This window comes from Hyla sarda, chromosome 12 (assembly GCF_029499605.1).
Source record: "Hyla sarda isolate aHylSar1 chromosome 12, aHylSar1.hap1, whole genome shotgun sequence".
NCBI classification, from domain to species: Eukaryota; Metazoa; Chordata; class Amphibia; order Anura; family Hylidae; genus Hyla; species Hyla sarda.
In genome coordinates this window covers 55,780,214-55,808,122 of record NC_079200.1, presented here as the reverse complement: position 1 = coordinate 55,808,122, position 27,909 = coordinate 55,780,214, and the positions used below count along the sequence as shown (strand labels likewise).

General features: G+C 40.7%; 1 protein-coding gene across 6 annotated transcripts in view; it reads left to right on the top strand.

Annotated features, from left to right (window-relative positions):
* The window catches only part of LOC130296458 (chloride channel CLIC-like protein 1), a 477,677-nt gene that overhangs the window by 290,369 nt on the left and 159,399 nt on the right, over positions 1-27,909 (top strand). For all 6 annotated transcript variants that reach the window (XR_008849218.1, XR_008849217.1, XM_056547995.1 and 3 more), the window contains one exon: positions 13,623-13,772. Coding sequence is in view for 4 of the 6 variants with exons in the window: in XM_056547995.1 (XP_056403970.1) it covers positions 13,623-13,772 (150 nt within the window). In the remaining 2 variants the exon portion in view is untranslated. The remainder of the gene's footprint in view (positions 1-13,622; positions 13,773-27,909) is intronic.

The window sequence follows — 27,909 nt, the reverse complement described above, 5'->3', positions numbered from 1 at the left end:
ACGAATATTCGTCCTTTATTTGCTACATTTGCATATTTTTAATATTCACGTTTTATTTTCACATATGCGAAAATTAGCATATGCGAAAATGCGTACACCAGTCTCACACAGTAGTATGCTGGAAGCTGGAAGCAGAGAGGGGTGATCACTGTGATGTGTACTGTGAAAAAAAAAAAAGAATATTCGTAATTTCGAATATATAGTGCTATATTGCATTGCGAATATTCGCGAGCAACACAAGTAATAACGTCAGTGGTATCTTACAACTATCTTATCCCTTGCAAGGAGTGAGGAAGGGGATGCAGCTGGATGTATGCTGTGAGAGAAAAATGGGAGCTATGCCCTATTAATGGATATGGACATCATGGTTTACCAACCTCCCCCCCCTGCCTTGGACCCTAGGTAAAGAACCACTAGTAAATAGTAGATCTTGCTTTGGTGGTATTGATATGTGTATGTACTATATTTTCCATAAACAGAATCCACTGTTGGGTTGTGAGAAGCCAGGCTTTGTACAAATATCTTTAGATGCCCACCCATACATTTCCCACTGGTACAGGCTTACTATAGGTTAGGCATTCAGTAGGATGCCTTATCAAAACTAGATTAGTGAGAGGGGCTTGGACACCCATTTCTTGGCCTCATATCACTACTGGATGTGTTGTTTTTTTTTATCTGTAATATTGCTTTTTTTAGTCAATTAGCTTAAATAATGCTATTATATTTTGTATTTTCAAAATATTAATCTCCAAGCAACACATTTAGGGCAGAATATAGTAGTATATCAACGTTATCTCTTTATTAGTATTTAATCGTAAAAGAAAATATAAAAAGTATATTTGAAAGGCACCAAAGGAGCACACTTGGAGGAGGGGAGGGGGGGGGGAAGCGGTGTTTAGGGGGGTTTTACATGATGATACATTATGACATCTATGGCTCATTAATAAAGGACATATCCAGGTACAGCAGCATAGAATGGAAGCACACAACAACAAAATCATGTGAAAGCAGTAAATAAATAATGGGGGGGGGGGGGGGGGCCAAAATATCTGCAGTGAACAGAGCCCTCTCCCGGTGGGTGGGTGAGTACCCCAACACATATTTTGCTCCTGGTAAGCTTCCTATGAGGGTGTCTTATGTACCGAGGCCTTTCTCTTTATACTTCATAAATATTTATGGACATTATCAGATCATGTCATGTACTCTTTGAAAGTCTGTACAGAAGATGTATTTGCTGTCTCATAATAACACTGATCGGATTAGGTTAAGCAACGGTTCAAAACCTATTGCATCAACTATAAAAAAAAAAAGCTTTGTACTTTATGTCCTCTTCTGATTTTTTGCATGTTTTCATAGCATACAATCTGATATGTCTTGGGTTAATAAATTTCCATGGAAAGGAAAGTAATAATTCAAAGCCAGTAGCTGCCAGACACAACCTGAACATCTTTAACTTATATAAAATGGACCTTCTGCTGGTTTTGAATATAGATACTATAGGAGCACAGCTGGAATCTCTTTGCAGGATCGAAAAATATTTGCAACAGAAAAGGCAGATAAAAAGCTTTGGTCCTGGAGAAGAATATATATGAAATATCAAAAGTGAGCAGCAGGGTCTGTAGAAGGATCTGAAAGGGGCCAGCGTTTCTCACAATTTTGTCAGCAAACGTAACCATGTCATAGAGACCTTCTTATATCAGAAGAGTAATGCAACCTTAAAGGGAAATGGATGTGTGAACTAGGGATCGACCGATTATCTGTATGGCCGATATTATCGGCCGATAATCACGATTTTGGGCATTATCGGTATCGGCAATTACCTTGCCGATAAGCCGATAATGCCCCGCCCCCCGCACCGCCCCAACCGCACCACGACCGCTCCCCTGACCACCGCACCGCATCGCACCCCCCACCGTAGTGCTGGGCAGTATACCGGTATGAACCGGATACCTTTTTTTTTTCTCCCACGGTATGGATTTTTGCCCATACTGCTATACCGGTCGGGCCCCTCCCCCACCCTCCGAGTCAATAAAAAAAATTAAACTTACCCGTAATGGGGGTGGACCGGGCCACCCATCCTTCCTGTAGTGTCCGGCGGCATTCCGGGTGGAGGGTGAACCGGTCTGGGCTGTCCTTCTCCGGGGGTCCTCTTCTCCACTCCGGGCAGGCTCCGGCCTAATACGCTGCATAGACGCCGCTACGCCGTGACGTCAGGTGCGTCGCTGCGCAGCAGCGTCTATGCAGCGTTACTAGGCCGGAGCCTGCCCGGAGTGGAGAAGAGGACCCCCGGAGAAGAAGGACAGCCCGGACCGGTTCACCCTCCACCCGGGATGCCGCCGGACACTACAGGAAGGATGGATGGCCCGGACCACCCTCCCCGGACGGTCCCTGCAGCAACCGGGAAGGTGAGTCAGGGTTCTGGGATGGACAGGGGTCTGTATAATATACTATACCTACAGTAGGCCCTCCAGCTGTTGCAAAACTACAACTCCCAGCATGCCCGAACAGCCAACGGCGGGTGGCGGCGGCAGCCTGTGGCACCGCAAAAGCCACTGCAGTGCATTGATTTAAAGCGCTCACTTTAAATCAATTATCTGCAGCAGTGTCGCAGGGGGATAAATAGCCGATAACTTATACCGGAATATCGGTATAAGTTATCGGCTATCGGCCCTAACCTCCACCGATTATCGGTATCGGCCCTAAAAAAACTATATCGGTCGATCCCTAGTGTGAACCCTCATTAAACACAATAATAGATTTGTTCATTAAGCTCCCCCTAATGGTGGCGCTAGGCAGACAGAATTTACTTCATCTGAAGGAATATTCAAATTCTAATCAGGATAAGCTATAAACATATATTTGATATAAAACCCACCTTATGGACCTGCACCGATCTTCAGAACCGGGGCCCCTTAACCACACAGTAAGGCAGCTGTTACATCCAGGCAGAGAATGCATTGAGAGGTGGCTGTGCATGCTTATAGTTCTCTCTATTCACCTCAATAGCAATAACTGAGCAGTCATGCTTTCAAAGCACTAAATCACTAAACAAAATATACACATGAAACTAAATATGATAAATATCAAATGTATTTTATTATATTAAACACATTTTATTAAAAAGGACATTAAATATGAAGAAATTGCAATACAAAACACGGGACTGTTATAGATGGTGCATTAAAATGCATACAAGTAAGGCTGCGTTTACACGGCCGTCTAGACCCCTCCCGTTCTTCTCCCGTCAAAATAAAAAACAGACTTTCAAAAAAGGGACAATAACGGATGCAAACGGATGTTATCCGCTTAAATCCGTTTTTGTTCAGTTAATAAACCAAAAAACATTTTTTTTTGTTCTGAACATGCTCAGAAGTAAAAATGGATCAAAAAACGGATTGAAAAAACGGATGACATTAAAGGCTCATCTGTTTTCCATAGACTTCAATGTTAAATTTACTGTATCCGTTTTTTCTTCTGTTTTTTGGACGGAAGAAAAATTACTGCATGTGCTGTTTTTTCTGCCGTAAAAAAAAAACGGAAATGAGTGCAAACGGGTGCAAACGGATTGTAAAAGAATCCCATTGACATGAATGGTATTTTTTTTTTTAAACCGTTTGAATCTGTTTACAGCCTGCCAAAAAGGAAACAAAACGGGGATAAAAAAAAACGGGGACAGACGGCCGTGTGAACGCACCCTAAGAAATCACATTGGATAAATAAAGTGCAAATGTAGAGCAAACACCACCACATACAGTATGTACTACTACATGAACTCAAGAATAGGTCCATCCATGTCATTGCGTCACCCAAACCTTTGACCAGGGGAATGAATGCTTGCAATGCAGCCATTGGCCACCGCATCCATCTGGGTTGGAGGCCCCAATTTGAGGTTAGGTGGATTTGTCTAGGACCAACATCTTACAGATGCTGATAGCATATAAAGTGGATATGCCATAAAAGTTGTAGATGGGATTGGCACTGTTATCTCTGACAGTGGAAAGGGACGATCAGAAAATCTGACATGTTTCGATATCTGACAATTGTGGCGCTACAAATCTCAAGATGTGTGTAAAAATTTACAAATGTCACAGAATATTTTGACCGATTGCGTGTACCTCCTAAATATACAATTGTTAAACTACAAAACCCAGCAGCTGTCAAGGCCTGTAGTAGTTCCATAGCTGACAGAGGTTACAGAGTGTAAATTAACCCCTTAAAGGGATATTCCTGTGGAAAACTTTTTTTTAATCAACTGGTGCCAGAAAGTTAAACAGATTTGTAAATTACTTCTATTACAAAATCTTAATCCTTCCAGTACTTTTTAGGGGCTATTTACTACAGAGGAAATTATCTTTTTGGATTTCTCTGATGTCATGACCACAGTGCTCTCTGCTGACCTCAGAGAAGTCTAAAAAGATAAGCATTTCCTCTGTAGTATACAGCCCCTAAAAAGTACTGGAAGGATTAAGATTTTTTAATAGAAGTAATTTACAAATCTGTTTAACTTTCTGGCAGTGGAAAACTGAATAAAAAAGTTTTCGACTTAACTTCTTAAGGACCCATGACGTACCGGTACGTCATGAGTCCGCTCCCGTGGCTAATAGTGCGCAGCACTGATTGCAGTGCCGCGCGCTATTAACTCTTTAGACGCGGCGTTCAAAGTTGAACGCCGCATCTAAAGTGAAAGTAAAACCATACCGGTTAGCTCAGGGAGCTGTTCGGGATTGCCACAGCGAAATGGCGGCATCCCACAGCTTACATGACAGCCGGAGGATCTCTACCTGCCTCCATCCGATCCGATCGCCGAATGACTGCTCAGTGCCTGAGATCCAGTCAAGCGGCAGAATCATCGATCACTGGTTTCTTATGAGAAAAGAGTGATCAATGTAAAAGATCAGTGTGTGCAGTGTTATAGGTCCCTATGGGAGCTAGAACATTGCAAAAAAAAAAAAAATGAAAAAAAAATGAATAAAGATCTTTTAACCCCTTCCCTAATAAAAGTTTGAATCACCCCCCTTTTCCCATTTAAAAAAAAAAACTGTGTAAATAAAAAGAAACATATATGGTATCGCTGCATGCGGAAATGTCCAAATTATAAAAATATATAGTTAATTAAACCGCATGGCCGATGGCGTAAGCGCAAAAAAATCCAAAGTCCAAAATAGTGTATTTTTGGTCATCATATGGATCATCATTTTAGGTGCAAAATTGAAAGAGTTATGATTTTTTAAAGGTAATGAGGAAAAACCCAGGAATAGCAGCAAAGTGGAGGAGTAAACTCAAAATCTAAATTTTGGCCCCATTTTTTTTGTACAAGGGGTAAAAGGAGAAAAAGAAACCAAAATGTGTAACCCAATTTCTCTTGAGTAAGAAGAAATAACCTCACATGTGGATGTAAAGTGCTTTCTGGTGCATTAGAGGGCCCAGAAGGGAAGGAGCAGCATTGGTATTTTGGAGAGTGAATTTTGCTGAAATGGTTTTGTGGGGGGGGGGGGGATGTCGCAGGAAGCCCCCATGGTGCCAGAACAGCAAAAAACAAACAACCCCACATAGCACACCATATTTCATTTTCACAAGGGGTAATAGGAGAAAATGCCTCCCAAAATTTGTAACCCCATGTAAATACCCCATATGTAGAAGTAAAGTGCCCTGAGAGCGCATTACAATGCTCAAAAGAAAAGGAGCAAAATTTGGCTTTTGGAGAGCGAATTTTGCTAAAATGGTTTTTAAGGGGCATGTCACATTTAGGAAGCCCCAGTGGTGCCAGAAATGTAACAAGGGATACAGTGAGCCTTAATATCCCACAGGTGAATTTTCATTAAAGTTGGACGTGAAAATTAAAAATTAGATTTTTTTCACTAAAATGCTGGTGTTAAAGGGGTATTCCAGGCAAAAACTTTTTTTTTATATATCAACTGGCTCCGGAAAGTTAAACAGATTTGTAAATTACTTCTATTAAAAAATAATAATCCTTCCAATAGTTATTGGCTTCTGAAGTTGAGTTGCTGTTTTCTGTCTAACTGCTTTCTGATGACTCATGTCCCGGGAGCTGTCCAGCTCCTATGAGGATATTCTCCCATCATGCAAGGGATATTCTCCCATCATGCACAGCTCCCGGGACGTGACATCATCATTGAGCAGTTAGACAGAAAACTTCAGAAGCTAATAACTATTGGAAGGATTAAGATTTTTTTAATAGAAGTAATTTACAAATCTGTTTAATTAACTTTCTGGAGCCAGTTGATATATAAAAATTTTTTTTTTTGCCTGGAATACCCCTTTAACACTAAATCTTACAAGGGGGTAATAGGAAAAAATGTCCTCCAAAATGTGTAACCATATATATATATATATATATATATATATATATATATATGTATAGCAAAAAATGAAAAAAACTTTTTCGGGAGCGGTCATAGGTTTTTTCACTGTTACAGTACTGGAATTTTCCAAGAAAGAAAAATATCACTTACACTTGGTGAGTGTTTTTTTTTTTTACAAACCACTCACAAATAAAAGACGCTTGGATATACACACTCCGAAATCTCTATATGATTCTCATCCCTTTCGGTCAGGTCTCCATCCCTCCCAAAAATGAAAGCAAGAAAAATGTAAAAAAATGGGAGAGCGGACCAGATCAATATTACACACAAACACATGCAGTGATTGGGGGTTTCCACTTACTTCACTGAGAGGGTTTTTTTGTCCAGTAACCCCCCCCAGTCCTGCAGTCTTTGAAATCAGAGCCTTGATCCTTTTCTCCAGATGGCTTAGGGAGTAGCCGGACTTTTTCCAACGAGGAATGCACCCAACTAATATTCCATTCTCAAGGTAACAATTTATTTTACTACATTTAAAACAAACATAACTTATAAAATAGTGCACTAGTACATATAGATCCGACGCGTTGCGGGGATTATTCCCCTTCCTCAGGGATATGGTGTCCTTAGATCAATGATCCTCTTTATACTCCTCCCTTTAACCTCCTTGACCCCGGAAACACTTTCTCATAGGGTGATATACAAAAAAAAATATATATATAAAAAATAAAATGTATCTGATAAAACCATTTATTGCGGGCGTTCTGTACATTCATTAAAACCATTCGGGACTAAAGTATTCAGTTTAAAAATATAAAAGCTTTCTCTTTTATATAGGGTGGAAAATCTACGTAATCCCTCAGCTATCTGTTCTACGGGAATAACCCGTAGCAACCCTGGATCCGCATTATGGTACATTGCAAAGTGCCGAGAAATGCTGTGCTTTGGATATTTATGTTTAATGTTAAATCTATGTGAATTTATCCGTTTACGCAGGGTTTGAGATGTGAGGCCCACATATTGGGTCCCGCATGGACATTCTAATACGTAGATCACAAAATTGCTTGCACAACTCAAATATGTTTTTATAGAAATTATTTCTCCTGTTGTTGCACTTTTTATACTTTGTGTCCCATTTTCTATATGACTACATGTGGAACGGTTTGCAAGTCATGTCCACTCCCACAAAATCACATCAGCTATTCTATTTTCAGCCTACAATCTCTTCATCACAGCCCCACCTGAGGACGGGATAGGAGGACAAGAGCATCCTACTATGTTTCTTTTCCTCTCCCTCAAGGATTAGGGAGAAAAAAAACCAACACTGCAAACTCTGCTAGTATGTCAACTAAAAATATAGAATACAGTAACCCCCCGACATGCGATGGCCCCGACATATGATCAAATCGACATACGATGGCCTCTCAGAAGCCATCGCATGTCGATGTCAGCATCGACATACGATGCTTTTATATGTCGGGGCCATCGCATTAACTGCTATCCGACAGCGCAAAATGCTTAAGCTGCTGTCGGATAGCAGTTTAAGCATCCCGGACAGGTTCACTTACCTATCCCGCTGCTGCGGGTCCACTTCGCGATCCTCCGGTGTCTTCTGCATCTTCTCCGGGGTCCAGGCCTTGCTTTCCGTCGACGTTATTACGTCGCTGCGCACGCCGTCCCGGCGCAGCAACGTAATAACGTCACCAGAAAGCGAGGCCCAGACAACGGAGAAGATGCGGAAGAAGCCAGAGGATCCCAAAGAAGATGCCGGAGCAGTGGGACAGCATCAGGAGCCCCTGGGACAGCATCGGGAGCGGTGAGGACGTGGTCCGGAGCGGCGGGGACAGGTGAGTATTAAATGCACTTTTTACATTGCACGAATGTTGAGGGACCACTGTAGTTAAATTAACCCTAGTCAGTGTTTTGTCTAAGATCCCATGCGAGTCCATAGGACTTTCGATACCTTACTCCCCAAGCTCCGCTCTGCATCTCCTGGTGAGTGTTTTGGTCCTCCCTCTAGTCACGCCCCTCCCGCAAGCCACTCCCCCTTCTAATTTAGGATGTAAGGACAGGACATAAGGATAAGAGTGTCAATGTTGCTTGTCCTCTCCTACAAGGTTTAGGTAAAAAAGACCAGGCATCCCCAGACACTCTAATAGTCTATATACAGTATTAAAAAAAAACTTAATGTATGTATAAGAGTATGTTCCAGAATTCCTTCCAAACAGCTGAAAATATTGAGAGGAAACTTGGTACACATTACTTATATATCATCTAATAATAAGTTAACTTCTTAAAGGAGTACTCCAGTGCAAATTTTTTTTTTTTATCAACTGGTGCCAGAAAGTTAAACTATATTTGTAAATTACTTCCATAAAAAAATCTTAATCCTTCCAGTACTTATCAGCTGCTACGTCCTGGACATCCCGAAACGTGTTTTGGGGTGGCGTCTCTCCAGTGGTCCTCTGTACATTGTGTTATCTAGTATTGGTATGTATCTGGTCTTCTGCGGTTTGCACCTTATAATAGTGGAGATTTCCACATGGGGATATTGCAATATGATTATCAGTGCCTTGTATTATGTATGTGATTTTCTGTGATGTGGACCTTCTGGAGTGACACCCTTTTCTCCATCTAGTGGAGATTCTCCCTTTTGTGTGTAATTTTATATTGCATTAATTATGTTTTTTAATGTATATCAATAAAATTTATATTTTTATGAGTAATAAGTGACTCTGTCCCTTCTCTTACGAAATTATATGCATGGGATTGCACATTGGGCCATACGTTAATGTAATATATAATCACTTGCATTTATTATACATTATATTAGAATGTATATAGAAATATATATATATATATATATATATATATATATATAATTATATTATATGTATATACAATCTAAAAATTGTATGTAATAGTCCCTTATGGGTAGCAGGAAAAAAAACAGTTAATAAATGTGAATGAACCCCTTCCTTAATAAAAGTTTCAATTACCCCCTTTTACCATTAAAACAAACATAAACATGTGATATCCTCAAGTGCGTAAATGTCAGAATAATTAATATATAATAATACCAAAGTCCAGAATTGCGTATTTTTGGTCACTTTGTATACCCAAATTTTTTTTTATAGAAAGCAATCAAAAAGTCACCGATAAAAATTACAGATAACGGCGCAAAAGATTATCCCTCATACCGCCCTGTGTATTTTTTTAAAGAAGTAAAACAATAAAAAACCTATATCACAATGCAGGGGGGCATGATAGGAGGATAGGTGAAGGATCATGGTTTGAATACACATGAATGAAAAGTATTGTAGTCACAAACTGTAGAAAAGGGACTGGTTTTTAGTTCTCTATCTGAGGTTTTTTAGGAAACTAATAGAAATGTATAGATTATATTATACCACGATACTTTTGAATAAAATAGGTAAAAGACAAGATAGCAGTAGCCCAAAATGTGAAAAAGAAGAGGCAGGGTTTTTTCATATGTTGTGGATGTGTGAAACAATTCCGGAATTTTGGGACAAGGTTTATTTTGAAATAGGGAAATGGCTGAATATTTAAATTGTTCCTCCTTTGGTTGGGATCTTGGGGGGTGACCCGGTGATTAAGTTAACTAGGACCATGAGCAAGAGTATGTATAGTTTTTGTATACGGTTTTGTGCTTGGTTAATGATTATTAGAAAGTGGTTTTCTCGGAACCTTCCAAATATATATGAAAGGTCCGAGGAAATAAAGGGAAATTATACAATTAATGATAGCTAATTTTGAAAATGATGGCTAATTAATTGAACCTAATAATAATAAAGAATGTATATTTATGGGTAAAATTTCTTCTTTTCTTTTTTTTTATGGGGGGGGGGTAGGGAAATAAAATGGAAAATATGTATAATGTAAATTATTTGTAATTTGTAAAGTTGAAAAAATAAATAAATAACTATTTATATATTAATTTGAGTATTGTTGTAATCGAATGAACTTACAGAATAAAGATAAGGTGTCATTTTTACCAAAAAGTGCGCTGCGTAGAAGCGGAAGTACATGGCATGCTGGGAGTTGTAGTTTTACAACAGCTTGAGGCACCCTATTGGGGAAACACTGCCGTAGGGTATGCAAATCACTTATTTAGGCCTCAAATGTGCATGGAGCTCTCTTTGAAGCCTTGTTGAATTTCAAGGCAACAGTTAAGGGCCATATATGGGGTATTTCCATAGAAATTGGGTTACAATTTTTGGGGGTCTTTTTCTCCTTTTACCCCTTATGAAAAAGAAAAGTTGGGGGCTACACCAGCATGTTAGTGTAAAAAAAATAAATTTTCTACACTAACAAGCTGGTGTATATACCATACTTCCATACTTTTAATTTTCACAATAGGTAAAAGGATTTCTCCTGAGTATGGAAATTCCTTTTCTCAAGGAATGTAACAAGCAGTGAAGTGAGCATTTACACCCCACAGGTGTCTGACAGATTTTTGGACAGTGGTTCGAGAAAATGACAAATTTAATTTTTCATATGAAAAATTACGTTTTTTACACTAACATACTGGTGTAGCCCCCAACTTTTCTTTTTCATAAGGGGTAAAAGGAGAAAAAGACCCCCACTGTTCCAAAAATCTGTCAAACACCAGTAGGGTGTAACTGCTCATTGTACCCCTGTTATGTTCCTTCAGGGGTGTAGTTTCAAAAATGGGGTCATGTGTTTTGTTTTTTTTTTATATGTTAGAACCGCTGTAAAATCAGCCACCCCTGTGTAAATCACCAATTTAGGCCTCAAATGTACATGGTGCATTCTAACTCCTGAGCCATGTTATGCGCCCACAGATCGCTTTGCGCCCACAAATGTGGTATTTCTGTAGTCGGGAGAAATTGTATTACAAATTTTGGGGGGCTTTTTCTCCTTTTACTTCTTGTGAGAATTAAATGTAGGGGGAAACAGTATGTTAGTGTAAAAAAAATTTTTTTTTACACGAACATGCTGGTGTAACCCCCCCAACTTTTCTTTTCCATAAGGGGTAAAAGGAGCAAAAGCCCCCAGAAATGCGTGACACAATTTCTCACGAGTACGGATATATCCCATATGTGGATGCAAAGTGATCTGTGGGCGCATAACATGGCTCAGGAGTGAGAGCGCACCATGTACATTTCAGGAATAAACTAGTGATTTACACAGGGGTGGCTGATGGTTGCAGCAGTTCTGACATAAACATAAATAAATTTAAAAAAACTGTGACCAAATTTTGGAAACTACACCCTCAAGATATGTAACAGGGGTGAGCATTTATACCCCACAGGTGTCTGAAAGATTTTTGGAACAGTGGTCCATGAAAATGAAAAATTAAATTTTTCATTTGCACAGTCCAATGTTCCAAAAATCTGTCAAATGCCAGTGGGGTTTAAATGCCTTCTGCAACTATTGTTACATTCGTTGAGGGGTGTAGTTTCCAAAATGGGGTGACATTTGGGGGGTCCACTGTTTTGGCATCATGGGGGCTTTGTAAATGCACATGACGCCCGACTTCAATTCCAGCCAAGTTCTCTCTCCAAAAGCCCAATGGCGCTCCTTCTCTTATGAGCCCTGTTGTGTATCTCCATACTCAGAAGAAAGCAAGAAAAATACAATAAAAATACAAAAAAATGGGAGAGCGGACCAGATCAATATTACACACAAACACATGCAGTGATTAGGGGTTTCCACTTACTTCACTGAGAGGGGTTTTTCGTCCAGTAAACCCCCCCCCCCCCCCCAGTCCTGCAGTCTTTGAAATCAGAGCCTTGATCCTTTTCTCCAGATGGCTTAGGGAGTAGCCGGACTTTTTCCAACGAGGAATGCACCCAACTAATACTCCGTTCTCAAGGTAACAATTTATTTTACTACATTTAAAACAAACATAACACATAAAATAATGCACTAGTACATATAGATCCGATGCGTTGCGGGGATTATTCCACTTCTTCAGGGATATGGTGTCCTTGGATCAATGATCCTCTTTATACTCCTTCCTTTAACCTCCTTGTGTACGGTTCTTATAGACAACAATGTTAAAAGAACCGCATACGGTTCGCATACGGTTTTCCAACCGGAGGCAAAAACGTATCCGAGGCAAAACTGATGCAACCGTACACAACATTTGGAATACGGTTTTCAATGCATTCTCTATGCATACGGTTTCGGATACGGTCGTATACGTTTTTTTGCGGAAAACCGTATACGGTTACCGGATTTGAAAATCGTAGTGTGAACCCAGCCTAATGTACTTTGTTTAAAAAAATTTAAAAAAAGAAGCTTTCTGTCTCCCTACTTGTCCAGAGCACATTTTCCCCCATCTTTTACACAGACTTTGGACTCCTGCTGGCCTGGCAGAAGACCAAAGTCAAGAAATGCTGAGGGGGTGGGGTGTACAGCCTTATCTAATCATAGCTTATCTCACACACTGGACTGTTATGGGCTGTGTGTAGCAGAGTGAGGGTATTTTATGATGATGGGGGCAGTGAACTGGGAGAATTATAAAATTTAACAGGATCATGAGAGGTACTCTTTAAGCCATGTAACTTTCTGTGGACATTTTACCAAATTAGAATAATAAAACTTATAGATGCAGCTGTGCTGGTATGAAATAAATATTGCTGTATGACTAGTGATGATGAGTGTGCATTAAAGGGAAAAAACATTCTTGAGTGCTTCTTTAAAGGGGTACTCCCCTTTATAATATCTATAATCTTTATAATCTCCATATATAATCTCCAAAGCCACTGCACTTCCTTGATATAAATTCTCTGTAAACCATCCTGCCTGATATGTATGGCATCTTGTGGCCTCTGTTGTCTTCTCTGGCTGCTTGATATTCTTTGCCATCCTTCTGTTCCCTTGCCAATATCTGCCAGCAATCATTGAAGCTCTGCTCTAACGCCCCCACCCTCCTGCTCTGAGGAGCAGAGAAATATACAGTGTCTGATTGGCTAAGGCTGCACACATCTCCCAGTCCTCAGCACTAAAGAGGGCATGACTCAACAGTGCAAGGCAGAAACCATGTTGTCTGTGTCTCTCAGGAAGGGAGGGCTGTTTTCAGAGTGGATGGCTGGATGATGTTATTCCCTCACTTCATGCATGTAAGTGACTATCATAGAGGGTAAGCTGCTATATATAGCTAATGAATTATATTTAGACAATTCAATAGATTGATGAAAGGGAAAAAAAGGGCTATGGGTTTAGTTCCCTGGAGTACCCCTTTAGGTAAAGCCATATGTTGTCATAGAGAATAACCTATATAATAACCTATATTCATGCTTCTTTTTTTAGGGATATGCCAGGAGTTGTTACCAGCAAGACCTGTCCTTCTGGGAGACTCTGAAGATATGGTTGTCCTGGAATTTCTCCTGGGGCAGTGACTGTGAGAGTTACTACAAGGCTTTGATGGTGGATCCTTTATGGGAAGTGACACCGCTAATGGTGAGTAAAGAGAGAACAATGAGTCAGCACTTAAAATTTATATAGGAGATTGGGAGATGTGTCCATAGAGATTACTGCAACCCATGGATGTAGACAGCTGCATTGCAGTGGAGTTTACTGCAGTGAATCACAATGAGCTTTGACTGGATTAAAGATTTAGGGCGACACATGGATACACACTAAAGTGAACTTGCTTTTTCTTGCTTTTCATTTTGTCTGCAATGTGGACATTCACATTTCCCCCTTTTGGGTAAATGAAGAGGAGTTCTTTTTCACATAAGTCTCTGTGCACATTGCATTATTTGGCATATATGGCAGGAAAAGCACCTGGCTTAAAAAGTACCTGTCACCAAATAAACTTTTCTGAACTAACTCAGGCTAATTTCCCTAACTACTCCTCCCACCCTTAAAAAAAAAATTCAGAGCTTTAAAAAGCTGTGTATCTTACCTTTATTCTTGCTCACATATTACTATATCCGATCAGGTGAAAGTGGGTGATTCCCAGCAGGCATGACATCACTGAAGCCTGCTAGGGGACCACTTCCACCCTTACATCATTGCAGTGCTGTGATAAATAGAAGACCTTAAGGACTCAGCGTTTTTCAGTTTTTGCATTTTCATTTTTTCCTCATCACCTTCCAAAAATCATAATGCTTTAAATTTTGCACCTAAAAATCCATATTATGGCTTATTTTTTGCGCCACCAATTCTACTTTGCAGTGACATTAGTCATTTTACCAAAAAATCTACAGCGAATCGTCATTTTGTAACTTTTGGGGGCTTACGTTTCTACGCAGTGCATTTGTTGGTAAACATTACACCTTATCTTTATTCTGTGGGTCCATACGGTTAAAATGATACCCTACTTATATAGGTTTGATTTTGTCGTACTTCTGAAAAAAATCATAACTATATGCAGGAAAATGTATACGTTAAAACTTCTCATCTTCTGACCCCTGTAACTTTTTATTTTTCCGCGTACGGGCTGGTATGAGGGCTCACTTTTTGCGCCGTGATCTGAAGTTTTTAGCGGTACCATTTTTGTATTGATCGGACTTCTTGATCGCTTTTTATTCATTTTTTCATGATATAAAAAGTGAGCAAAAATACTCTATTTTTGGAGTTTGGAATTTTTTTGCACGTACGCCATTGACTGTGCAGTTTAATTATTTAGTTTGGACATTTACGCACGCGGCAATACCACATATGTTTGTTTTAATTTTTATTTACACAGTTTTTTTTATGGGAAAAGGGGGGTGATTCAAACTTTTATTAGGGAAGGGGTTAAATGACCTTTATTAATTTTTTATTTTTTTCAGTTTTTTTTTTTTGCAGTGTTATACCTCTCATAGGGGGCTATAACACTGCACACATTGATCTTTTACCCTGATCCCTGCAAAGCCATAGCTTTGCATGGATCAGTGCTCTAGGGGCTTGATTGCTCAAGCCTGTAGCTCAGGCTTGGAGCAATCAAACGCTGATCGGACGCGACAGAGCAAGGTAAGGGGGCCTCCGCTCGCGTCCTAGCCGATCGGGACATCGCGATTTTATCGTGATAGTCCCGATCAGCCCGACTGAGCTGCCGGGAAGCTTCTACTTTCGTTTTGGATGCGGCGATCAACTTTGATCGCCGCGTCTGAAGGGTTAATAGCACCCAGCACAACAATCTGTGCGGCACGCTATTAGCCCAGGGTGCCAACTATCATTAGCAGCTGGGACCGACACTGTATGATGCGGGGTCACGGCGTGAGTCTGTTATTAATACCAGGACCGGTCACAGGGTGTACAGGTACGCCATGCATCCTTAAGAGGTTAAGCAGCTTTCATTGACGCTTTATGCATGTTTCATTGAGGCTCTCTGCAGCTTTCAGTCCGTGCAGCTTTCTGTGAGAATCTGTGGAGCTTTTACTATCTGTGCAGCTGTCAATCTAGTTCAGTGCGGAGAAGCACTTCCTGAGTTTGGACTCCTACTAGGCCGGGAGGAGACCAAATTCACTGTATTAAATGTAGCAGGGAACAGAACAGAGCCACCTAGTGGCCGTTTTTTATCTTTATATTTTAAGCATATTTATTTTGATAAGTTTAAAAGCTGGGAAATGAGAAAGTGTCTGCTAATTACACAAGGAACACTATATTAAAAGTTTCATTTGGTGACACACTTTAAGGATCAAGCATATCCATTGATCATTTGGACTCCATTCTTCGGTAAGGGGCCAAATAGATGTCCTTTTGACCCCCATCCCATTGGAATAGTATGTGTCAGGATACCATTTTTTCTGCAATGAGCAATAGTGGTATATGTTGAAGTCAGAGGAAAACATCTGAAAAAAACTTCCTGACTTTTACCACCTATGGAAGGGAGACTTTTATACATGAATTACTACTGACTGGATGACCAAAGGTGTATAGGCTCCAAAATGGCTTGCAATAGTTGTACATTTCTGCTTCCAGTTAGAGTAGAAGCACAATTTCAGGACTCCCTAAAAACTCTGATCAAAAGGATTGAAGAAAAAGTAGGGTCTACTGAGCGATTCTGTATTGCTGTATAAAAATTCTTCACCATGAAGAAGTTTTGTACAGCAATACAACACCGCTCTTTAGACCTTGCTTTATCTTCAATCCATTTTCCTATATATCCCTGTCTCATGTGTAGTCACATTGAGGGGCATTTACTAAGGGGTTTAGTCATTTTTTTCTGACTATTTTTGGCACATTGTCGCAATTGCACCTACCCTATTTTTCGTGCGACTTTCTCTAGCAAGAGCTAGAAAGTCAAATTTTTTTTTCCCGCTTGATTTACGCAAGTTTTCATTTTTGACTTGCAGTGGTCAGGTATTTATTAACTGAGACAGTCGCAGTTGCGCAATAAACTGTTGCAACGGCCGCAAAAATTTACTAAATTTACTCCAGCTCCAACATGGAGCAGGAAAAGCTACTGTCACCCGGGCTCCGACATACTTTCATCGTCGGGCGGCACTGTTGCGCGGCAATGTTGTGCGGCGCTGGATCCTACGGAAGCCGGTAAGTTCCCCAAGCCCTAAAAGAGTGTTTCCCAACCAGGGTGCCTCCAGATGTTGGAAGACTACAACTCCCAGAATGCCTGGACAGCCTTTGGCTGTCCAGGCATGCTGGGAGTTGTAGTTTTGCAACATCTGGAGGCACCCTTGTTGGGAAACACTGGCCTAAAACAGTGTTTCCCTACCAGGGTGCCTCCAGATGTTGCAAAACTACAACTCCCAGGTTGGGAAACACTGTGCATGGCCTCCGCCCCACCTTACTGTAAGGGCACGCTGGGAGTTGTAGTCCTGCAGCTGGGGGCAGGGGACAAGCTTGTCTCCTGCACCACACAACTACAACTCCCAGCATGTCCTTACTGTAAGGGCATGCTGGCAGTTGTAATCTTGCGGGGCGGGAGATGTGTGAGCAGGTGATAATAAATGTACTAACCCATTTTTTTTTTTTTTACTTCTCATTTCAGATTCGTGTATCCTGTGGACTCCTTCGGATTCGGTGGACTACTTCGATTAACTGCGTTTTTCTTTGTTTCATTTTAATAAAATGGTTAACGAGGGGTTGTGGGGGAGTGTTTTTTGTAATAAAAATTTTTTAAAACCTGTTGTGTTTTTTCCTTACTTTACTAGACAGGCTTAGTAGTGGAAGCTGTCTTATAGACGGAGTCCATTACTAAGCTGGGCTTAGCGTTAGCCACAAAAACAGCTAGCGCTAACCCCCAATTATTACCCCGGTACCCAACGCCACAGGGGTGCCGGGAAGAACCGGTACCAACAGGCCTCGAGCGGCAAAAATTGCGCTCCTGGGCCTAGACGGTAACAGTCTGGCGTTATTTAGGCTGGGGAGGGCAAGTAACAATTGTCCTCGCCCACCCTGGTAACGTCAGACTGTTACTGTTTGGTTGGTATTTGGCTGAGAATGAAAATAGGGGGGACTCTATGCATTTTTTTTTTAAATAAATAAATATTTAAAAAAAAACACATAGGGTCCTCCCTATTTTTATTCTCAGCCAAATACCAACCAAACAGTAACAGCCTGACGTTACCAGGGTGGGCGAGGACCATTGTTACTGGCCCTCCCCAGCCTAAATGACGCCAGCCTGTTACCGCCTAGGCCCTGGAGCGCAATTTTTGCCACTCCGTGCCTGTTGGTACCAGTTCTTCCCGGCATCCCTGTGGCGTTGGGTACCGGGGTAATAATTGGGGGTTAGCGCTAGCTGTTTTTGTGGCTAACGCTAAGCCCGGCTTAGTAATGGACTCCGTCTATAAGACAGCTTCCACTACTAAGCCTGTCTAGTAAAGTAAAAAAAAAAAAAAAAAAAAACAGGTTTTAAAAAAAATTTATTACAAAAAAACACTCCCCCACAAGCCCTCGTTAACCATTTTATTAACATCAAGCAAAGAAAAACACTGGTCGTCGAAGTAGTCCACCGAATCCGAAGGAGTCCGCAGGATACACGGATCTGTAGAAGAAGTAACAAAAAAAAAAAGAGTAAGTACATTTAGGGAGAAAAAACAGTGTTAAAAAAATGTAATAAACAAACACACACTAAACGACTAAACGCCGTTTACCACTATTCTGAGCCATGACTACAATTTAGTTATTGAATTATTTAGATGTGGTGAAAAAGCTAAAAAAAAAACTCAAAAACAAAAGATCCAGAAGGAAACCTAGCACCCAAACCTATTCAGACAGCAGGAAAATGGAACAGACTATTTTTTCTACTACATGAAGTAAATTTCCCACTTTTGCCTATGTGTGCCAAATTTATTAACGCCGTGCAACAATTTAGTAAATTTGTCGCACATAGTCATAAATGAAGTAGAAAAAAACAGGGTAAAAACCAGACTACATAGTAAAAGATTAGTAAATGCCCCTCATTGGGTCCTCAGAGAAGCAACCTGTTATGTGGAGACATGCCTTCCATAGAGTCGTGCCTATCCACTAGCACAACCTTATAAGGTTAGTAGACACTTTCCGTCTAAAAGCTCTGAGACCATCTTTGAGGCATTAGTAATGATGACAGTCATCATAAACGTAGAAGTCCCACACCATTGATATTTTTGCTGGCACTATTCTTTTATCTTCCAAAAATATCCTAGTAATGCACATAGTGGAGTCGTGTATTCCTCCCATGGTGATTTATCTCCTTGAAATGACATATTTGTAACTGACATACTGAACCAGCTTGAAAAGATTTATTACCACTCTACCGCAGAAGGCAAAGGTCATAAAAACAACCATAAGACACTGGGGGCACAAATGGAGTAATCTCCACTGACAGACGCTGCAATAAAGTATACATTTTCTGATGTGCAGGACAGGAGCATCTAATTCCTCCCAGTCACTGCAGTGGTAGATGACATCTGTAATTGACTACTCTAAGGTCACTAAACTGGGTAGGAAATATCAGGATTAAATGTTTCACTGCAAATAAAACAAGGTTTAGGTTACAGACATACCAGTGAAATTCCTGTGTCTGTATTAGATCTACTTTCTTGTGTTGTCCAGAGTTCTGATAAATCTACTGTAACACAACTCACATTAAGATCTTTTGGTTCCATTTGGTTGGTCTACTGTTCAATTCTACTGATCTGTGTAATAAAGCTAACCTGTCAGCAGAAAAGCCTTTTTTGTAAATGAGACTAAAGTGTGCAGAGACATTTTTTCAGCATGGCAGCAGCCCAGGGTTAGCCAACTCATTTTTTTTTATTTTTTATTCAAAAAGTTTTTATTTTAAGTAAAGAACAGAGAACAAGTACAAGTATAAATGTACATGGAAAGTACAAGGCATGTACCACATTAACATAGTTAGGTACATGACGCCAGGGCATGGTTTTCCTATACAACCACCCGAAGGTTGTACCACTAGTCCTAGATCAGGCAGGGGCAATAAAGAGTCCAAGACCAGGTTAAGGGTAATGGTAGCTTTTACTAAGGTTAGACAGGTGGTACAGTATATAGAGTTCAGCCAGTATCCCAGAGAGGTGGCCAGTGACACAGAGAGACCTCACAGGCTTGCTGGGACTTGTAGACTGACAGTAATGCAGGCCAAGGTGACTAGACAGTAGACTTGACTTGACTGACTTGATGACTGACAATTAGATGACTTGAGCTTACTTGCAATTGACAGGTGGCTGCAGACTTTAGGCTTGAGGCCTCCAATGTTTGGGCACACTCTGTAAGACGTCTTGACTGCACTGGACCTCAGGAACAAGAGCCATGAAAGAGAACGATTGCAGCTCCTCCCCATCTTATATAGGGGGCTGTGCAAGGAGCCCATAGGTCACTAAAGAGGTCACCTTGTCACTGGGTTCTCTGGGTGACTTAAACATAATGATGTAATTAACAATAAAGGTCTGTTACTCATTATGTGAAAACCCTTGTATGGGGTAACCTGTATACACAGGGGGAGATACTGCAGGAGAGCCCGGGGGACAGACAGGGACTCAACCTGACGGGACAGAAGGACCATACGGACCATATTCCGTACTGGAACACCACTTTAGTCTAGAACTGTTGCACTTACAGTGTGCAATAAGCAAGAATGAAAATTTACACAACTGGCCAACTCATCTCTTGTTGACCACCTTAGTGCCTGCTTTCATATGCCTACCCCACCTTTGACAGATAACAGGCATGGAGGAACAAGAGATGGGCTGGCTAACCCAGGGATTTTGCCATGCTAAGGAACATCCCCTGGACACTTGAGCCTCATTTGTATGTTAACAAAAAAGCTTATATCACAGCCCTGGGAAGAACTATGGCAATAAAAAAAAAAAAGGACATGCCCAAAATCATGATTACTAGCCCTATCTTGCCATGTGCTTATTTTACATCCCTGTTTTTCTGTTGACATTTCTGCTTTAAGATACCAGTCTCCACCCCCATATAGAGTAAAACCTCTACAAAAGTCCACCTCTTTGGGTAGACCTTCCCATCTAGGCAAGAATTTTTGGCAATATATTTTTATTTCCTTTTTTGACTGTGTATATTAGTCTTTATTTTAAGAAGACCACCCATTTAAAAGAAATTTTAAAGCAATTTTGGATAAGTGTCTGAAAGAGGTTTTACTAATTCTTAAAGTCCTTTCTGAAGTTGAAATCTATGGTTTTGTTTGGTGAGGTCCTTACACAGTTCTTCTGGCTGGCTGAAAGTGGCAATTATGTTAGTTCGGGGAAAATCTTGAGTTGAGGACACTTTGTTTCTTCCATGTTACAAAAGAAAAAAAGGATAGCTAAAAGTGGCCATATGTTTTAAATATGAGTCGCTAGTTTGACTATGTCTCAATAGATATGGATGCTCAGTTCAGTTTATCTGCTATAGGAACAAAGTATTGGGCACCTGGAAATCCAACGTAGCCATATTTTGTCTCCTGAAACTTTTTCAGTGAGGGGACAGTCTAGACACCCACCGGCACATCATATAAGTATCTGGTCACTCCAGTATTGTTGGTGTGGATAACTTTCATCTAATGTGCATGGGTAGGTCCACGATAGACAGCACCCCATATGTCAGTTTCCTGAGCCTCTGCGAGTTTGATATACTGGATACTGGTACAGTGACCCCCCGACTTATGATGGCCCCGACATATGATCATTTCAACATATGATGGCCTCTCAGAGCCCATCGTATGTTGAAGGCAGCATCGACATATGATGCTGCTGTGTGTCGGGGCCATCGTACAAACAGCTATCTGACAGCGCTGACAACTTCAGCAACTGACAGATAGTTGTTTAATGTCCCCGTGTGTCTCGTTCTGCCTCCTGTTACTCACATGCTGTCCTGCTAACTCACGCAGGCTTCCACTGTGAGCTCCGTGTAAGCCCCGCCCCCCCAGTGCAGCCATAGCCAATAGCCTGCAGCATCTTGCTGCAGGCATCCAATGAGCTGCTGACTGCCCTCCCCTTCCTTTCCTATAGAGCTGTAGTCGGCAGGATCGTAATGGAGGACATTCTGTCCCCCCTGAAGGTATTTAAAGAACTGTACAGTACTGTATGCGATGTCACACATCACATACAATACATATACACACTATACACCCCATACATCAATGTTTCCCTATCAGTGTGCCTCCAGCTGTTGCAAAACTATAACTCCCAGCATGCCCAGACAGTCAATGGCTGTACATGCATGCTGGGAGTTGTAGTTGTGCAACAGCTGGAGGCACCCTGGTTTGTTAAACACTACCCCATACAATGGTCATCCCAGAACCAATTAGCAGTTTCCCATAGAGATATGTATTCAACATACAATGGTTCCAAGGCCCCAGAACCAATTACCATTTTTACATAGACATATGTACTCGACATATGATGGTTTCAACATATGATGGTTCTCCTGGAACCAATTAATATCATATGTTTAGGGACCACTGTATTACATGGAGTCCTACCTAAAGTTTTAAAATAAACCTTACTTTCTTTTGCCGTTCCCTGGCAGTGCTTTTCCAACAGAGTTCCTGCACATTTCCTCTTTCTGGTAAATGGTCTTGACACCCAAGAAATGCCCACTCAGCCAATGACCGGTGATTGGCTGAACTGACATTTCCTTTGTGCTGCAGCCAGATACGAGGAAGTGGAAATTAGCAGGAACCCAAGAATGTTACGACAGATGAGTGCAGGTAAATAAGGCATAAGTAAGTAATACAGCTTAACCGTCACACAATAAAACATACGTCACCAAGGGCATGAACAAATAATGTCTGATTTCCTGCAACCTCTCTAATAACTTATTTTTTTGTCCTCATCTATATTAGAACACTGCTCTGGTTGCCATAAAATTACCTCACCTATATTAGTACACAGGAGGGCTTCTTAGGTCAGTCTGCTCTGGTTGCCCTAAAATTAAGCTGCAGGCCAATTCTTCAGACCACTTTCAATTGTTAAAAGTTTCGTAAAGCTACTTCTATTTGCTGGAACCTCTGGTAGCAGTCCAGAGCAGGGAACCAATTCTTCTGTTAGAGTGGAGCAGCAGGATGCATATGCATGTAGGGGCTCCACTCATTTTCTATAGGAGTCGTGAAAACAGTTGAGTACAGCATCTGGCTTTACCTCAATTTTCCTTTTGTTTTCTTTTAAATAAGAATGAGTTAAACCTTAAATTAGGAGGTTCTAATGTAAATTTTCTAGACGTTAGGCTCACTGGTGATACTCACAATGGCATTATTTACACATAGCCCTATAGCAAACCTATCTGACAACACACTCACAGTTGCTATCCAGCCCATATCCTGAGGAATCTACCTATTGGTGAATTTGACAGGGCTATAAGGGCTTTTGCTAAAAATTCCATTTACCAAAAGACATGTAAAGATATAAAAAAAAAACTTAAATTTTACTTTCATTCTATACTGACCCGTGTGCAGAATTGGAGAGTCTAAACTGAAGGAACAGAAACGTGTCACTGTTTCGTCAAGTTCTGTACCCACGTTTTCCACTCCCTATAGCTTGCAATTTCCTCTAATACATAATGTTGTTAAACATCTACCTGTGTTGTACGATGATGATATTTTGAGTGACATACTTAATGAGGGTAGCAAAAAATAAGCATGTTCACTACTTAAAGGTGTACTCTGCTGGAAAACATTTTTTTTTCATCAACTGAGGCCAGAAAGTTAAACAGATTTGTAAATGACTTATATTTAAAAATCTTTATCCTTCCTGTACTTATCAGCTGCTCTATGCTCTAGAGGAAAATCTTTTCTTTTTGAATTCCCTTTCTGTCTGACCACAGTTCTCTCTGCTGACACCTATTTCCATGTCAGGAACTATCCAGAGCAGGATAGGTTTGCTATGAGGATTTGTTCCTACTCTGGACAGTTCCTAAAATGGACAGAGGTGTCAGCAGAGAGCACTGTGGTCAGACAGAAAGCATACAGCAGCTGATAAGTACTGGAAGGATTAAGATCTTTAAACAGAAGTAATTTACAAATCTAGGATATATAAGTTTATATCACCAGCGCTGCACCAGGATGTATAGAAATGCCTGCTCTGCTGCACTGCTATAAGTACCTTTCCCTGTATATAGGTACTAAAGGTAAAATACAGAATGTAAAATGTATATAGTGTGCGCTGATAGGGACTTATTTAGCTGAATGAGTATTGTATGATATTAGTACCTGTATTTAGCGTACCTGTACTGCACCATTCATCAAGGATATGATGGGGAGATGCAGCACTGAGAATGAGGCTGGTAGCGTTTCTCAGTGGTGTTATGGAGTAGAATGCAGTCAAAAATAAGTGCTGAAAGAAGAAACACTGTGCAGTGAATAATTAAAGGAGTAGTCCGGCGCACACTTTTCCCATTTTATCCCATCCGGGCTGCAAAATGAAAGAAAACAAACTTTCTCTTACCTGCCAACGAGCCCCCGGAGCTCCGGTACACTCAGGTGCAGGTGTTCGGTCCCCGGGCTGTATTCTTCTTACTTCCTGTTAGCCCAACACGTCACACGGAGCTTCAGCCTATCACCGGCCGCAGTGATGTGCCGCCTCGGCTGGTGATAGGCTGAAGCTCCGTGTGACGTGTCGGGCTAACAGGAAGTAAGAAGAATACAGCCCGGGGACCGAACACCTGTACCGGAGTGTACCGGAGCTCCAGGGGACTTGTTGGCAGGTAAGAGAAAGTTTGTTTTCTTTTATTTTGCAGCCCGGACGGGATAAAATGAGAAAAATGCGCGCCGGACTACTCCTTTAATGTATAAGTAGAGAGGCTCTCATTCATAAGTGACTACCATCATTTACCTATTCAATGCAAGCAGCTGATAATTATGATGAACGTGGTGCTGTATAGCGTGACACTGCGGCTAAATGTAGATTCGGTAAGTGAACTGTGTCAGGAAAGCAGACCTAAGTTAAAAAGGCAGTAATAAATGACCATAGAACCCGCAGCGTCTGTTCCGAATACCCGGGATGGTGCCCGGTACCTTACTTGTTCTTGACAAAGTTGCTAGAGTTGAATAGTCCAGGGGTCTTAAGATATGTCTTGTAACGTGTGTGCAGTGGGAGATCGCCCCGGCCGGTGGCGTCTCAACCAAACTGCTGCCGGCTTCCGGGTTGCTCGGTGTTACTAGCAGTAGTGACGTCACTACAGTGGCTGTGGAAGTCCAAAACGCCTTTAATGCGTTTCGGAAACTAATTGACGGTTTCCTTCATCGGGAATGGTCATTATGGGCACACTGTTCATTCTTATAACTGGCTCATGCCTCCAGTTAACCCCTTAGTGTCCAAACACACAATGATATAGCTTTCCTTACTTCACAGGGCTCAATTATCAGTAGGAATACATTCTATGCGCAGTTTATTCCTGCAGGAATCCAAACAGTTCGAAATCAACATTAAGTCTGTGAGGGATAAGTGTATTAAAGTAAAATATCCATTTTGACTCTGTTTTGGATAGTTGTGCAACATAGTTACCCCCCCTCCAGTGGGGGATACATTTCTCTAATCCAAAAAAGGTGGATCCCTTGGTGGATGCATTATGTATATTTTTATAGTGGGCCGATAGGGAATGTCCCTCATATCCCCGCCGAATGTTATAGACATTTCCTTTTAAGGAGTCCTATAAGCTGTAGAAAATGTATCAGGATCAAATGTTTCCACAGCAAATAAAAATAAGATTTAGTGGAATGCCTAGAGGAATGTGTAAATATCCTACAAGAGTCATCCTCCCCCAACCATTTTAATATATATGGGTTCCTGGCAGCCAACATATTAGGGGTTATTTAGTGGAGTTTAGCTTGGTCTCATTGGACCAAAGTTCCAGCTTGTCTTCAGCAAACTGTTTGCAGGCTTTCTTGTGCATCATCTTTAGAAGAGGCTTCCTACTAGGACAACAGCCATGCAGACCAGAATGATGCAGCTTGTAGCGTATGGTCTTAGCACTGACAGGCTAACCCCTCACTCCTTTGACCTCTGCAGCAATGCTGGCAGCCCTCATATGTCTATTTTCCAAAGACAACCTCCTGGATATGGTGCTAAGCACATACGCCAACCATGATAAGGCCTGTTCTGAGAGGAACCTGTTCTGTAAAACCGCTGTATAGTCTTGACCACCATGCTGCAACTCATTGTCTTGGCAATCTTCTTCTAACTCAGGCCATCTTTATGTAGAGCAGCATTTCTTTTTTTCAGCTCCTTAGCAAGTTCTTTGCCATGAAGTGCCATGTTGAACCTAGAGTAACCAGTATTAGCGAGTGTGAGAGCGATAACACTGAGAGAGTGTGAGGGTGATAACACCAAATTTAGGACACCTGCACCCCATTCGCACCTTAGACCTTATAACACTAAAGAGTCACATAACACCAGGGAGAAAAATGGCTGATTGGGCCCAATTTCCACTTAGGGGTGTACGTATTTGTGTTGCCAATGTTTAGACATTAACTTCTTTAGGACAATGGATGTAAATGTACATCCTGGTGCCCTAGTATAATCACGTTGATTCCAGCTATTAACCCTTCTGACCAACCAGAGAAGTAGATTGCAGATAGCACTGATCAGTGCTGTACATATACATGCAAAGTTTGTGAAACATAATAATTATTTTAAAAAATGTGAATAAGCCCTTTCCTCAATGAAAAATAAAAATTCCCACGTTTTTTCCCATTTTATAAAAAAAAATTGCAAATAAATAAAATAAAAATATTTGGTATCACCGCATACGTAAATGTCCAAACTATTAAAATATAAGAAAGATAACCGAATCTATGTTGGGGAGACAACCAACAAATGTCATGTATGAAGAAAACTGAATTACCCTTACCTAGACATTTCCTGGATCATGGACAAATGGTTGAACAGTTACGGTTCTAGATGAGGAGCCAACAGAGAAAAGCGCTTGAAAGAAAGGTTTCTTGGATTGGTTATTTGACTTGACAGATTAAATTATTCGCAACCTGTTGGTTTGTTGATTTTCCTGTTAGAGTGTTACTTCCATGTTATCCTGGATTTATCCCCTCTATAATTTTGCTGAGTGTCAGTCATCTGTAGTAAAAAATTTTATTCATTTGATTTCATGTATGTTAATAATATGAAAAATCCTGGCGGTTCTTCACAATGGCCATGTGGGGGGGCAGTGCTCAATTACAGCTTTGACTTCATGCTGCCCTGATCTCTGATCCGTAAGTTGGCCCATAGTCTTGGGTAGGGAGTTTGTTTGGGCTTGATTTAAAGGGGTACTCCTGTGGAATTATTATTATTTTTTTTTTTTAATCAACTGGTGCCAGAAAGTTCAACGGATTTGTAAATTACTTCTATTAAAAAATCTTAATCCTTCCAGTACTTTTTAGGGGCTATATACTACAGAAGAAATGCTTTTCTTTTTGGATTTCTCTGATGTCACGACCTCAGTGCTCTCTGCTGATCTCTGCTGTCCATTTTTGGAACTGTCCAGAGCAGGAGAAAATCCCCATAGCAAACATATGCTGCTCTGGACAGTTCCTAAAATGGACAGCAGAGATCAGCAGAGAGCACTGTGGTCGTGACATCAGAGAAATCCAAAAAGAAAAGCATTTCCTCTGTAGTATACAGCCCATAAAAAGTATTGGAAGGATTAAGATTTTTTCATAGAATTAATTTACAAACCTGTTTAACTTTCTGGCACCAGTTGATTTAAAAAATAAAAATGTTTTCCACGGGAGTACCCCTTTAATGGGTTGTAAAAATTCACATTATACACTCTGTTTTGGGATTTATGAAATTTAAACATATTGTAATGAATAACACTTATTACATGAATATTACATTTCTGATCATGTATATTGTCAATGTAAAAGAAAGAGAAATTACGGGTGCGGACAATAACATATATTCTTTGTGGTTGTGATAAGCAAGCCAGATCGGGGGGAGCTTTGTTTGGAATCACTGAAATAAGTGAAACTATTGCTCTAAGGAGATGTAGAATATATGCTTGTGAGGGTTTTGAACAAAGTGTCCGCTCCTGTGATTTTTCTTTCTTTTACATTGCTATACTGATCAAGTGGAACCTGTGTTTACTGGATACAAGTGTAGCGGATATCGGAGTTAATTCATACTGAGATATGCGTTTTTGAGTTTGAGTGGTTGTCAAGTAACCACTCACTAAGTGTGAGTAATCTCTGTCTCTCTGGTTCAATACATAAAATCTGACG